General features: G+C 30.8%; 1 protein-coding gene across 1 annotated transcript in view; it reads right to left on the minus strand.

The window, feature by feature from the left end:
* Window positions 1–289: 289 nt before the first annotated feature.
* Window positions 290–15,392, minus strand: part of LOC129220053 (mediator of RNA polymerase II transcription subunit 25-like) — a 61,892-nt gene continuing 46,789 nt past the window's right edge. The window contains 4 exon segments of the mRNA XM_054854393.1: window positions 290–2,896; window positions 5,269–5,376; window positions 7,097–7,231; window positions 7,715–7,867. Coding sequence (XP_054710368.1) covers window positions 2,669–2,896; window positions 5,269–5,376; window positions 7,097–7,231; window positions 7,715–7,867 — 624 coding nt within the window. The 3' untranslated portion in view covers window positions 290–2,668.

Genomic DNA, 15,392 nt, shown 5'->3' on the forward strand with positions numbered 1-15,392 from the left:
AAGTTTGGTTTCAGCCATAATGCATGCTACATCACACAACATTTACTATTCAGATCACATAAGTTCCATTTTTTCCCTTGAAGAAAATGATAGCATATTTTCAGCCTACGTCGTGAATGAAAGGTTTTTAATCTAGCGATCTTAAGATTAATTACTTCTCATTCATTCCTCTCTCCATTTGATTTTAATAAGCTTAAAACAAATTTAACTTTAACAATTTTCAGAGATGTTTCAACAACCATTATTATAATTAAAAATTTGAATCATGTAAAAATAAGCAAGATTTTACTCTAATGATAAATTTATTTAAAAACTTTGTACAATGTAACATCGAGAAAACTACAATCAATGACAACATTAGAAAACACTTTGTTCTGCCACAAAAATTGTTCTTCAGAAATTCATGATATAAAAGCATACCATTTCTTCAAAATATCTTTCTCAGAAAGCTTCACCTTCACTTTTCACAAAAAACAATTTGATATCATTAATAGCATTCATTAGTAAAGTAAGAAAAACAACGTTAAAAAAAGCACAAATTTGCCAATTGTGCTTTTTTTTTTTATGTTTTTCTTACTTTACTGTTCAGCATAAAGGTATTTATTTATCAGCATTCATTAGGTTACAAGAAGTCTTTAAATAATATTAATTTTCTAAAAAAACATTTAACAAACTATTTTTTGAATTTCATTTGAAAATAAAAGCACAATTAGTTTTCATGTGTTGCAGTATTTAAACTTAAATTTATTAACCTATATAATAGCAACAACTTTTTCACATCTTCAAAGTATATTTTTAAAAAACAAATTGCTAAAATTGGTTAAGTGAATTGACAGAAAAGAGGAAAATACTTTACAATAATTATACAATACATTTTACACAGATTTTGTAATTTTTAATACTATACAGCTATCAACAGTCATAACATTGCTATTTACATTCAAGAGCAACTATGTCAAAACTTGCTACATGGAATTAAATTTTCAAAATGCATTTTATTCCATTAGTTCTTTTTTTTTTTTGAAAACTTATGAAAGTTATATTTAGCCAAAATGCTTTATTGGATTCTCCAATAATATTAACTATCTTAAAATATATGGCTCTAAGGTAGTTATTTTTCTTTAACAAAAGTTCAATATACTTAATGGTATACTCGCATGTACAATAAATCGAACATTTGTTTTTACTTGTACTTTTAAGTTAGGTTAATTCGGCACACTGTCAATGAATCACTGTGCACACCAGCTCAAGAAAGACAAAATTTAAGCATTTTCTACTAGATAAATAGTAAGCAAAAACCAGCTCTGGCATATGTTACAAGAGGTTTATACATTCAACCCTTCATATCTCCATTCAGTTTATTGTCAAGATGTAAATGTATTTGTTTAAAAACTGATAACTGTTGAAACATTCTTTCAATTCCATAGAATTATTTTCTTATGTGTTACAGTGAAAAATCTAAAAAAAAATATGAAAATATTATACTGCATATGAAATTGACTTATTTCGCATGAAAGAGTAATTTTTACAAAATGTTTGCAAATGTGTGTAATATTCAAATTTTACAAGGAAAAAATCTAAAACCTATACAATATATTTAAGTAAATATTACAAAGTAATTTTGTTTAAATAAAATAAATGCTTGTTGAAAAAGTTTTAGAACGAAAAATACTTAATAAATCTTTAATTTCTTATCACTTTATAAATGCAGAAGGTTCTAAAAAAAGTATTTTTTTTATAGAGTAAGCGCCAGAATTTAAAACTGATTATATTTAGAGTGCAACGCTGACTCTTGCTTAGCTCATTTTCAAGTTAACTAAAAGAGAAAAAATAGGAAAAAAAAAAAAAAAAAACAATTTTTCAAATGATCTAAACTTAGAAGTTTCTAAAAAAAATGAGAAAAGTCCAAATAATCTCAGTCTGCTCTTACAAAAAGTCATTCTACAAAATAATAATTACTTTAAACAGAAATACATAGTAGTGGATTTTATACAGTGCTCAAACTAATCATTGTAAGTATTTTTAAGTTATAGTGAGTAAAATGAAAAGCTAACAGTAATAAAGCATAAAATGATTTTAAAATATTGAAATTATTTATTCAAAGGCTAGAGTGAAACTCCCTTATCCAGCTTCTGGCTTACAAGATTTGTTCAAAGTTGTCAGCTTTATCAACTTCAATGTCGCGCATTTGTTTGGACATTTGTTGCTTATTTGTTTACATCACTGAAAAAGGAAGTAGCATTGGGCACATAGACTGTAAAATTCAGGGATACTAGCAGAACATAATCATCCATGTTACAAATTTAAAAAAAGAACTAACATAACTTGAAATTGTGTATTCATTTTGTTTATGTCATTCAAAAGAGAACATAATTCTTAAAGTGTATGCAAATACTGATGAATTGAACAAAATTGTTACATTATTTTCAACAAAAGAAAAAGTCCTCTGTACCATTATGGAGTTTCATTTGTTAGGAAACCTTAATGCAATACTCTTTTAAAAAAATACGATTTGAGCTAGTAGAGGGTTGAAGAATTATGATGAGCAAAAGCATGTTTACTTTACTTGGTGCGCCTACGGTTCATAAAGTTCAAAAAATGAAATATTAATTAAAAGCTATTGATGATGACTAATGAATTATTAACGTCAAAAACTCATGGTAGCATATCAAGAAGAGCAGATTCTGCCCACGATTGTTGTTGCTGTGGATGCTGCTGCTGTTGCTGTTGCTGAGGCCCAACTGATCCTCCTAAAGTACCCTGTGGAATGTTTCCTGCCAATCTGAGGGCGAATACCTTGAGGATGTTGTTGCATTAGCATATGCTGCTGCTGTTGTTGTTGTTGTTGTTGCTGCTGCTGCTGCTGCTGTCTCCTCATCTGTTGTTGCACAGCTTGCTAAAATATAAACGTATTTTACATTAGTTAATTTCATTTAAAATAATAATGGGCTTGGGCATAATGTTTATGCTACTTGATCCCAAGGCCCTTAAAACTTCGAAAGTTGAATCCTTTTCTTTCAGAAAAGGGACAGCTTCTACTAGGTAGAAGACTGCAAAATGCAAATTTCTCTTCAACTCTTAAACATCCAATTGTGTTAGCGGACCATGATGAAGGAAACAATTTAAATTTTTCTATTCACAATGAAGCATTTACACAATTTGGATATCCTTGAAATGGATGGAGGGAGAATGTGAATGCAATCTATGTAGCACCTTGAACTCAAGTCGCACATCTAGAATCAAAAGGGCACATCTCAAAATGGCTACCTTTGGGAAAATCGACTTAAAGTTTTGAACTTCTCCAAACTTTGAACCTTTTCAAAAAATTAACAAAACTTTCATTGTTCAATTTGATAAAAGATTCTGGTAGGTGACTAGCCTGTGCAGTTCCCAACCAATTTTAAATCGGTAGGGAAGAGGGGAGATAGATGCACTTGTTTCAGTCTAAAGGTGCAAATAGAACAAAAGGTGCATGTCTCAAAGTAGTTACTCTTTGGGGAATCAACTTAAATATTCTTAATTTTTTGAAATCCTCACCCCGGTAAAATCACTGGAACTTTATTTTTGTATGGTTGATAAAAAGCTGAAGTAATTAGCTAAAGAGTACTTTTCCTGACCAAGTCTAAATTAAGGTATGGAAAGTTCATGGTTCCAGGAAAAAACGTAGTCCTTTTCATCCTGAAGCACTTTCAAATTGTGGCTTTTCTGCCTTTATGACTATTTCAGTTTTACCTACTAGTGCTAAACATGAAAATTTATCAAAGAAGGGGTTGAAAAAGCATTACTGTCAACATATATTAATGCAAATATTTAATTTATTACAGAACCCATTTGTGTGGTGATAATGTAAATAATTAAAAATAAGTTCTTTTCATAAAATATTGAAAATGTTCAATCCTTAAAAACTGTCACAGAGTCTTAAATAGTGCATTATAATTTACATAACTTCATTAAAATCGTAAATTAGCTACAAAAAAGGCAGATAATTTTCTCATCCCAGTGAATGTAGTTTCAGTCTTGTAAGTTACATTGTGATAAGTTCAGTTTAAATACCTCTGTAAGAAACATTCAAAATTTTGACTGTAGCAATACTTATATCTGTAACAATAACTATTCAAAAAAATAAAAAAATATCAAAGCAGTAAGTAATGTACACTATTGTAATATTCAATGAAACATACAAATTTTTTAAGAAATGTAAAATACAGATAGATCTTTAAAAAAAATAGTAATTCAAAACTGTTTTGCTTTGAATACTCTGAGCAAAAACTAAATTATTAGCGCCGATATGCATCATAAAAGCCAAGGTACTTCCATCTGATGCCTTAAACTAGGCATCAGAATTCTCAAGGTAATGTATTTGCCGATGGAGGTGCTACAAGAATAAATGGTTTCGGGTTTCTGAGGAATGCAGTGGTTCAATGAATGGTTAGTCGCCACTAAGCAGCCCCATTAGAAACAGACAAATGAACTTCAATGTTTTACTTTATAGTCCTAAAATAATTATTGGCTCTATTATTAAAGGATGAAATAGCAAAGAAAGTCTTCAAGCTTTAACAAACAAAGAATACATTGAATTACTCACAAAAAAAAAAAAAGATAAAAAAGGGTTAAGTGATGCCAATTTTCTATATCAAGTCCTAATCCTAAGATGTTGATCAATGAGAAAAGTATAAAAAATAAACTTTGCATAACAGTATAACATTTGCATAGATGCAAATACAAAATGAACTTACTTTAACTGATTATAACTTGAATAAGCAAAGTTTGATGCATAGATTTGCAGAACTTTAAAATTAATGCAAACAATGCACTAAATCTACAACATTACAGGAATTATGTCTGAAATAATCAGAATTTAATAAATAGATTACAATCAGAATATAAGAAAAAAAAAAGTTCAGGAACGTTAAAAGTAACTAACTTCTCAAAGTAATGTACATTTGCTAGCCACCTTTTAACAAGAACGGGAAAGTAGAGAAGGGGTGGTCTTTACATTTAGGACTTTGGTGAACAATTACAAAATACGGAACTTTGCCAACAGGCCTTTTTTTTGATTGGGAATTTTTTGAAAATAGCACTTTTAAGACATAGAATTTTGTGAAAGGGCCTCACAAATCCCACCCAATTTGTGTCTGTGTCCAGATATACATGTAACAATAATAATAGATTTTGTATTAATTGGCTGACGATAATTTACTAGACTCTTCTGAGCATCGGACGCATAATAAAATTAGAGATAAATATAATAAAATTAAACTAACATACCTGTTGTAACAAGTTTCGTAACTGAGGGTTACCCTGCTGCTGCATCTGAATACTCTGTTGCTGTTGCTGAGCGAGTTGTTGCTGTTGTTGTTGTAGCTGTTGTTGCAACTGCAAATGATAAACGAAACTTATAATATTTTTAACAAGTTTAACAAAATAAAGCAAACTAATGACGAGAAATTCTGTTAATATGGCAGAAAATGTCCAAGAAAATATATTTTTAAAACATTTTTTAAAGGGCAACTATGTTTAAAATATATTAGCAACAACAAAATAAATACTACCGTCAAACCTCATTAACACAAACTTGCTTAATACGAAATTTTGCTTAGCGCAAAATAAATGCCATTCCGAGTCAGATAAGCTGCAAATTAGTATTAAAACAATCGCTTAACACAAAGAGGATTTAGACGAAATTTCGCATAAGACGGAAAGAATCTTAAAGTCTTGAAGAAAAAGGGAAGAGAAAAAAGAAAATCCCCATACTTTTACATGAAATTAATTTCAAAAGTCAAGATATCTACATTTAAATGCAAGCAACATGGATAGCAGCGAGAAAATTCCTCTCCTTGTGTAGAAAAATCGGGAAAACAACGTTGCTTCAAGAAAGTACGAACTTTAGCTGTAAACTATGTTTAGAATAAAAAAGCTTGAATGAACAGTGTAATCTTCACCAAGTGGCTGACAAAACTAGATTTAAAATTTCATCATGAAAAAAAAAAGTCTACACCTAGTCTTCCCACGTAGTGGTTTAAGGTTTAAAAGCAATAAAGTGTTTTTTTACCACTCAACACTGCAGCGAAAATCCAGTCCTGCAATCAAGGAAAATTCAGATGTTTGAAAATGCACTGTCGTAAATAATAGGTCCAAATAGCCATTGTCTGTTTCGAACTACTTGTGTTTCTTACTTTAACTATAAATTTTAAGGCTTGGGTGTTCATTTTTGTACAAAGGTAAGCTGGGTCCTATATTTCCTGAGACACAAAACAAAAAAACCTTGTCTGCCTATACAAAATCCGTTAAATGTCGAAATCGGTTAACCTGAAATTCGGTTAACGCGGAATATTTTGGTGACCCCGTCGAGTTCGTGTAAACAAGGTTTGACTGTAATGACTTTTTCACTTCTTATGTATTACACTACAACTTGTGGTGGCTCAAAAGTGGCGACCAAAAACTGATTATTATACCAATTTTTAAACAGGTTGTTTGAAAAATGTCATCCATAGAGAAAATGATTTGACAAAGTCACACATGACATGAGTCACATGTAACTCATAAACAAAACTCAATCACATTTAACTGCAACAAAATTTTTTTCTTATGCTTCAAAGAACAATGTTATTAGGCCAAACTGAAACTCAAAGAGGTAGGAAGAAGCATTAAACACAATTGGCTTAATTTTGACCAGAAGTACTCATAAATTGGTAATGAGATATCGAGACAGTAAAGGAATGAGATAAGTATCTCTTCATAAACCCATATCAATGTCATTCAAAACAATGTCTGAAATAAAATGACAAAGACAATTACAAGACCAATAAAAGTTTTAATGTGAAGTTACACAATAAATTACACAATCATTAAATGGACTACCAATGTCTTAAAATTTATTTTAAATTGGCAACGCTTAGCACATTTTTAAATTAGTTAAAATTGCCTGTGACTATTTTATGAGATTCAAAATTCATGAATATTCGGTGAAGGGAGGGGGAGTAAACTATTTGCATTCTGAACCACTTAGAAGTCAAAAAAAAGAAAACAAAACATATGCCAAAGTTCAGGAAAAATAAAATTTATCTGTTTTAAAAAAGAAATAAAAGATTCATACTTGTCTTATAACATTCTCTGTATCTAGCATTTGTTGTTGCTGGTGTTGCTGTTGTTGTTGCTCTTGAGCAGCTTTGTACTGCAATTCCTTCTGTTGTGCAGCTTCCAAATTCTGCTGCAACTGTTGCATTTTCAACTATAAAACATAAAAATTTTTTGTTCTGAATTGCAAATTATTGAATACTTCATCACAGACTGTACAATTTAATCAAATAAATATTAAAGGTTTTTTTTTTTTATTATTATTTTTTTTATTTTTATTTATTTTTTTTTTTTTTACAAATAAACAAGTTTTACCAATGCACAACATAGGCTAATAGAAAAAATTCTTTGCTTGAAATAATTTCACAGCAGTTATAAAGTAGGCCTAAATATTTGCTTAGCTGCACCCTTTCTGAAATGTCCAATAGAAATGTCCCACGGTTTCAATTGAAAAGTAATACTAACTACTTTGTGCAATTAGTTCTTTTGTCCAGAGAAAATGCATAACTTTATCAAAGCTTATTAAAAAAACTTAAATAATAATAAGATTTGACAGCATTACTTTGCTATGCGTATTATATGATACTACACACATCACACATACGCAATACATTTAACCACTTAAACAACTACGTACATGTCTAAGAGCATTTTGTCGGTCAATCATCTGCTGTTGTTGTTGTTGTGCCTGTTGTTGTTGCTGCTGTTGCTGTTGTTCCTGAGCAGCTTTAAACTGCAATTCTTTTTGCTGGGCAGCTTCCAGTGTTTGCTGCAGTTGCTGTATTTTCACCTAGAATCATTTTAACAAATTGTAATAGGATTTTTTTTTCTTTTTTTTTTGAGAATTACTTTTAATGAAGATAGTACTAATAAAAAAATTTTTGAAAAATCACATTTGGGGAAAAGGGAGAACATTTACATACACATATTCTTCTTTTTCCACTTTCCTCCATAATTTAACAAATTCAGAGCCCTTGTCACCAAAAATGTCCACCAGGGAGCCAAATACCATTTTTTTAAAGCTTTGCTCATTGGCTAAAAAAATGGCACATCTTATCAATGTTTCAATTTTTGGAAGAGGAGTTTCCTTAGAGGACCACATGTTAACGTTAAGTCAGAGTATAGCTGAAGTGCCCATAGTTTTTATTTAACATTATGTAGAAATATAGCCATGCTCTAAAGGTGATGCTCATGGAATGGATAGCACATTTCTGGAAACACTGGTGATCCTCATGGTAATGAAAATGTTAAGCCATCCATGGGAAAACATCTCATGTTCAATTTTTCTTAAAAATGATGTTACTGTGCTCCCTAATAAAGTTTAGATTAATAAACTGCAGCTAAGGCATGAAAATATAACAAACAAATAATCATTTCAATACTTAAATTTCCTTCAAGCTTTTAATACAAAAATAACACAAGGAAAAATATATATATTTTTCATTTTGATTCCACTTTTTTTTATTAAACGAGAGGGAAAATGTTTGAAAAATACATTTCGGAGGGGAAAATGATCAATTTCAATGTACATTATCAAATATCCGCTAAAAAGGTTATTCACAAGCACGAAAACAAACAATGTTATTGGACACTGAAACAGGACATTAATATTGCTAAAAAATACTAATCAAATTTATCATAACAGAGTTCCTATTCTTTTAGTACAAAATATATGTTCATGATTTTCCCATGAATTCCATGATTTTCGAATCTTTAAAAGACAGGACATTTGTTTTTGAGCAGCACTTGCAGAGCATATATACTTACAAATCATTACATCTAGAAACTTATATTGAAAATTATAATACAGTAGAACCTCTTAATAAGGGACACTAATGGGACCAGACATTTTGTCCCTTAAATAGAGGTGTCCCTTCTTCGGAGGTATTTCAGTTTATGCATGCAATGTGTTAAGTCAGTATAATTTTTTTTATGAACTTAGACTATTAACAGTTAAGGTTAAATATTATACATTTTTCATATACAACAAAATAAAATTCACACTTAATAATTTTTTTTAAAGTTTTTGTTATTTTATTATAATTATAATTAAGTCAAAAATTTGGTAATTCCAAAATTTTGCAGCATACAGCAATTATTATGAAGTATTTCATTACATGAATTTGCTTCATGTCACGTAATTTACTATGCAAGACATTGTGAATTACAATTAGTTTTATTATATAAAAAGCTAGGCAGTTTTACCCTCTCCTTTGGCCCTGAGCCTACTTGAATAAATATCTTGATGGGCAAATCGTGCATGTAACTTTCAGCAAGACTTTTACAATATATACTTGTTTCTTTAAATTATGCTAATGTTAAACTCTCCTCCATTAATTTTTAGAGCAAAAGTGAAACTTGAATTCCTGTAAATTCACTCTTTCTTATGCACTTGTACATAATTTTTTGTAATTTTTTTCTCTGTGACTGTCCCTTAAATAGAGTGTCCCTTAATTAGAGGCAAATACATGGAGGTCCCTATTCAAAGGGACTGGGACCAGGAAAAATGTCCCTTAAATAGAGGTGTCCCTTATTCGGAGGTGTCCCTTAATAGAGGTTCTACTGTATAGGGTAGGCGGGGCACGTTTACACAAGGCCCTTTTTCCAAAACGAATTATAACTGGAGAGCCAACAGTCATAACATATTGATGCTGCTCCCTAGAAAATATCTTCATTTTTGAGCATCAGTCGAGCTTTGGTCTAGCATGCAGAAAGTAATCTGTTTTCTACCAAGTGGAGTACATTTTGAGTTGAACGTTTTGAAGCTTATTGTGAATAAATAATACTTAGTTAAGAAAGAACAAATATATAACAAGAAGTTCTGTCTAGAACTAGACGAGCCTACTTTTTCGTATACCCATATACTTTTTAGTACCTGATCAATATTCTCAAAAATAACTAAAATCGCAAATGTTTTCAAACACATTTTTAAAATACTTTACGCTGATTTCTAGGAATAAAATATTCCTCATTCATCTAAAATAAAAAATTAGATGCGTAAAAAAAAATAAATAAATAAATAAAAATAGCAGCAAATTTTAAACAAAGCAGCTATTACAATTTTTTCCATTAAAAAAAATCTTTAACAGCTTTCAAAACGAAAAAAAATAATTAAAATTAATAAGCTCATTAACATAAATACATCATATCAAAAAAAAAATCGTTTCTTTTTCCCCTGTTGCCAAAAACAATTTTTTAAATGAATTAATGCACTTACCAAAATAAATAAAAACAATAAAATGTCAACTTAAAAAAATAATTTTCATTGTCAAAAAAAAAAAAAATCGTCTGCGCTACAATTGTTATGTAGAAACATAAATGACTTCGAGTTTATTCACCGAAAACTGAATACCTAAATTAAAACTTTACAGGGTTCATACTCTATTTGGATGAAAAAATTCCATGACTTTTCCAAGACTTTTTCATGACTTGAATGAAAAATTTCATGACCTTCTTACACGAAAAGAATAGCACTATTTAATCTCAAACTTGGTAATATTTGGAAATGAGCATTAGCAAAACGTCTATATGAATGCCACAGCCTCATTGAAGCACTTACTCGTAATGGAAAAAATGTAAGTGCACACTTAAAAAACTAAACTATTCTTATTTGTCTTCATCATATAAATTTAAGTAAAGTAAAAATGCAGTGAAGCGAATGTGATGATGCTTAAATGTCTTTTTTTTTTTTTTTTTTAAACAGAAAGAATGATATTGAATGGGACAAAGGTTGAATGAGTCATCACTGTTTCAATAAATTTGCTTCAAAAGTTACCTTTTAGTGTCAACAGTGCCTTTAATCATCCACATAATTTGACAGTATTTTGGTTCTTTAAAGTAAAGCCACATAGTTTTGTTCTTTATGTTTCTAAACCAGATCTTTTTTGAAAAAACCATTCAGTAATGAATCAATCTTCTGATTAAAAAGTATATTTGTTTTGTTTACAAATTTTCATATTTTCAAATGCACATAAATTAGTAGGTTCAGAAATTCCAGAACAGGTTTAATTCCCGTCATTGAACATAGCAGTGGGTTGCATGGATTAGTTTTGCGTGCCGTATGTTGGGCACTACTGTTTTAGAGCATTATAATTCCTCTTTTTCTGTATTCTATCGCCTGACTTAAGATCTTTATTTTCTAAAACATTCAACAAATTAAGATAAACTCTGATACATATAATAGTAAAGTCCTTACGAGTGATGGAATCGAACTTGCATGCAATTGAATTGCTTTTTTTTTTTTTTTTTTAGTGGGCGTGGCAAAACTAAGAACGTGAAATTTTTCTACTACAGAATATGAAACATAAGAAGTGTTGAAAATAACAGAAAATTCAAAATAAGTGATGTCCAGGCAGTAAAACCACATCGCAAAAAATGGCAAGTGGCTGCAACAGAAATGGATGCAATGAGATTTCAAAATGCAGATTTGATTTTTGGATCGGTCAATTTTCCACTTTTAATAGCTTTTATGTGCTATATCATTAAATTACTCAAGATTTCTAATGCTCCTTTAGCTACTGTTCCTTTTTCTTTTTCCAGGACATTTTTCCATGACTTGAAATAAATTTCCATGACTTTCAATAAAAATTTCAATTTTCCATGACTTTTCCAGGTCTGAAATTCTGTTATTTTTTTTCCATGACTTTCCAGGATTTCCATGACCCGTACGAACCCTGACTTTAGCGTAAAAATAAAAGCAAGTCAGATCAACAATAATTATTTCACAGTCAAAACCATAGCTGCAGAGTCGGAGTCAATCTCATTTTGGGGTAAAGGAGTCGGAGTCGAATATCTAAGAATCGGAGTCGGTCATTTGCTCTCCGTGTATAAATTTTTGCCAAAGCTACGAAGTCAGAGTCGAAGTCAGGGAGTCGGAGTCTGATTAATTGTCGGGAACAGGAGTCGGAGTCAAATGCCTCTAAATTTTCGGAGTCGAAGTCTGGAGTTTGGCGTCAAGAGCTATTTCCAACAAAATTTGTTTGAAGTAAATCCGCTTTCAAGTACGGAATCTAAAATTGAACAAAAAATAGTTCAAATCAAAAAGTGAAATATGGGAATGAGGTGTCCTCGCCGATATCTTTCGAACAAAAAAAAGTTTTTTCGAATTAGACTATTCATTCAAAAGGATTTAGGGGGGGGGGGACAGACAGACAGAACGACAGACATTTTTCCCCATCTCAATACCCTACTTTCCAATTTTTAATTTTTTGATATTTATTTAATTAATTTATTTATTTTTGACTTTTTTTTTTGTTTTTCGCGATATTTTTAAGATGCATTAAGCCTTCTTTCATGCTTTTTTCTTCTTTTTCTGACTTTTACTGGGAAAGTAGGCTAAAAATTCACAGAATGTTATACTTTTTTGAGGATTGTAATTGTATGAACTGAAATATTATTAATTTTTTGGCACATTAAAAATGAATCCAAACTTGGTGACGGGGCAAGTTTACGCGTTGTCTGAGCACCTTTATGCATGTTCTCACTGCGTCTTACTTATAAACATGCCCTGATGCTTTTTTTGCTCTGAACTGTCTCAAAACTTTTTAGTATTTTCAGGCTATTTAGTTTTGAAAATCACCATTTAATTTTGAATTGCGTTACAAATTCATATCTTATAGCTTACAATCATGTAGTGCTATTTTCATGCCCGTTCAGCTTTTACTTTATATTCTATTCAGTTCGTAATAAATTTGCTTTATTTTAACAATGCTAAGACATTATGTGCAAAACAATGACAGAACCACGTTAGCAAAATAAATATGCGTAATCGTGCCCCGGGTTTGGGACAAGTTTACGCAACCGACGGACTCAAAATTTTTTTTTTTTTTAACAATTAAAAACAACTGAATATACCAATTACCATTAACTGATTTATAAAACTGCAATGCCTAAAATTTCCTAAGTGAAAACATAAAATTTGGAAAATTCATTGAAAAAAATTCCGTGTAAACGTACCCCGATCTACCCTATATACACATTTACATATTACTGATTTTAAAGTAATTAATTATTCTCCTCAAATAGTTATATCCTTTAAATATATTTACAAAAGGATATTATTTTCATAATCAAATAATCTATATTTCTACAATTAATGTTCATTAATGGTCCTGGAATTTCAATTTTATTCACCAGCCTTTCAACAAAGCTTACAAAACATCGGGGGAAAAATCCGATTCCCACAGCATATGCAAAAAGAGATTACAACTTTCAAACTATATCAGAAGTGTGAAAATGTCACACACACACAAATAAAAGAACTTATTAAAATAAAATAATTTTAAAACTGAATTTTCATAAGGCTAGGATGATCAGTATCAATTTCTAATGTTGTTGGGGATGTAATTGAATTAGAAGAGGTGGGATTTTTTTTATTGTAGAAGGTCCCCCCCCCCCCCCCCCCCCCGCTTTTCTCAAACGATGATATCTTTCCTATGGTTAAATTCTTTTTCATCTCAGGTACGGGATTTCTTTTTTGTTCCAGATGAAAAGGTCCGAGTTCACGTCGCTCGCTAATTGGGTGGGTTACTGTCGGGCGGTCACTTGGAGATGAACAATAGAGTTGGGAGATTATTTTACAATTTAAAAGCTACTGTTTATGCAATTTAATGTCTTCGATAATTTGGTAAAATGTTTTAAATAGGGATGCACCGGATAGTGATTTTGCCGGATACCGGATATCCGATGCCCCCTTACCTGCCGGATTCGGATATCCGGCATTTCGATTGCATTGCATGTTTCCACATTTTTTTACAACGTTTCAAAACAATAAATCAAACTTGGTCCACATATCATTTCTTTAAAAACATGTTAAGTACATTCAAATGTACTTTTTTAGAGTCTCTATATTTTAATTTAGGAATTGTGCTATATATAAAATGAAACATTAAAATATTGTTTTATTTCGACAGATTTTTTCGAAAGAGACAAATTTGCGGCAAAAATTAACTCTGTATGTAATGTACACATGGTTCAAACTTTTAATTATTCATAGTTGAAATCTTAAAGGTCGTATAATGAGTCGTATTTGTTGTTAGATTTGCATGACGTGTAGAAATTTTTTTAAACTTCATCATAAAGTAATACATTTACATGTTTCCAATTTAAAAATAACTTTAAATAAAACTTTGCTTTGAAATCATTTTTATTACAGATAATACACGTGTAAAATTTTCTAACATACAAGTTAAAAAAGAAAATATTAAAACAGGACCAGTTTGACTCAAAAAATAAATAAATAAACTTAAATAATCAACTTAAAATTTTACTTTAATTCCAGAAATAAAGGTATATTTTCTCTGAAGATGCAAATTAGTATCTTAAATACAGGGGTGCCCCCCTAAGAGCAAGGGCCTACCCCCTAAAAACCATAAATACCCCAAAATAGAAAGCTCCTCCCCCCCCAAAAAAAAAGAGAAAATACACCTAAAACACCCCTCCCCCCTAGGTGGGCAACCCAGTTAACAAATTAATAAACTTATGCAAAAATAATCAACTGAAAATTTTACTTTAATTCCAGAAAACAAAGATTCACTCTCTCTAAAGATGCAAATTAGCATCTTAAATACAGGGGTGCCCCCCTAAGAGCAAGGGCCCACCCCCTAAAAACCATAAACATCCCCCCAAATAAAAAGCCCCCCAAAAGAGAGAAAAATACCCCTAAAACATCCCCCCCAGGTGGGCACCCCAGTTAAGAAATTAATAAACTTATGCTAAAATAATTAACTGAAAATTTTACTTTAATTCCAGAAAACAAAGATTCGCTCTCTCTAAAGATGCAAATTAGCATCTTAAATACAGGGGTGCCCCTCCTAAGAGCAAGGGCCCATCCCCTAAAAACCATAAATTCCCCCCCCCCAAATAGAAAGCCCCCAAAAGAGAGAAAAATACCCCTAAAACATCCCCCCCCCCTAGGTGGGCACCCCAGTTAACAAATTAATAAACTTATGCTAAAATAATCAACTGAAAATTTTACTTCAATTCCAGAAAATAAAGATTCACTCTCTCTAAAGATGCAAATTAGCATCTTAAATACTGTATTAAGAAGTCATTCTCAATGCGTTCACTTCTTAAAAACAAATTAATAAACTTACGCTTAAATAATCAACTTAAAATTTCCCTTTAATTCCAGAAAATATCGATTCACATTATTAAACTAGTATGTTGTGGCCATCACGAAACTTTCTTCTATATTTTTCTCTTTTTTTTCTGATCCCTCCCCATGCTTGACGAGGAAGCAATATTCCCAACAAAAACAAAATTACACAAGCAAAAACTTGACGACCATCCCAATGTCTGAATTATTACAAAAGCAA

This window comes from Uloborus diversus, chromosome 4 (assembly GCF_026930045.1).
Source record: "Uloborus diversus isolate 005 chromosome 4, Udiv.v.3.1, whole genome shotgun sequence".
In the NCBI taxonomy this organism is placed as follows: domain Eukaryota; kingdom Metazoa; phylum Arthropoda; class Arachnida; order Araneae; family Uloboridae; genus Uloborus; species Uloborus diversus.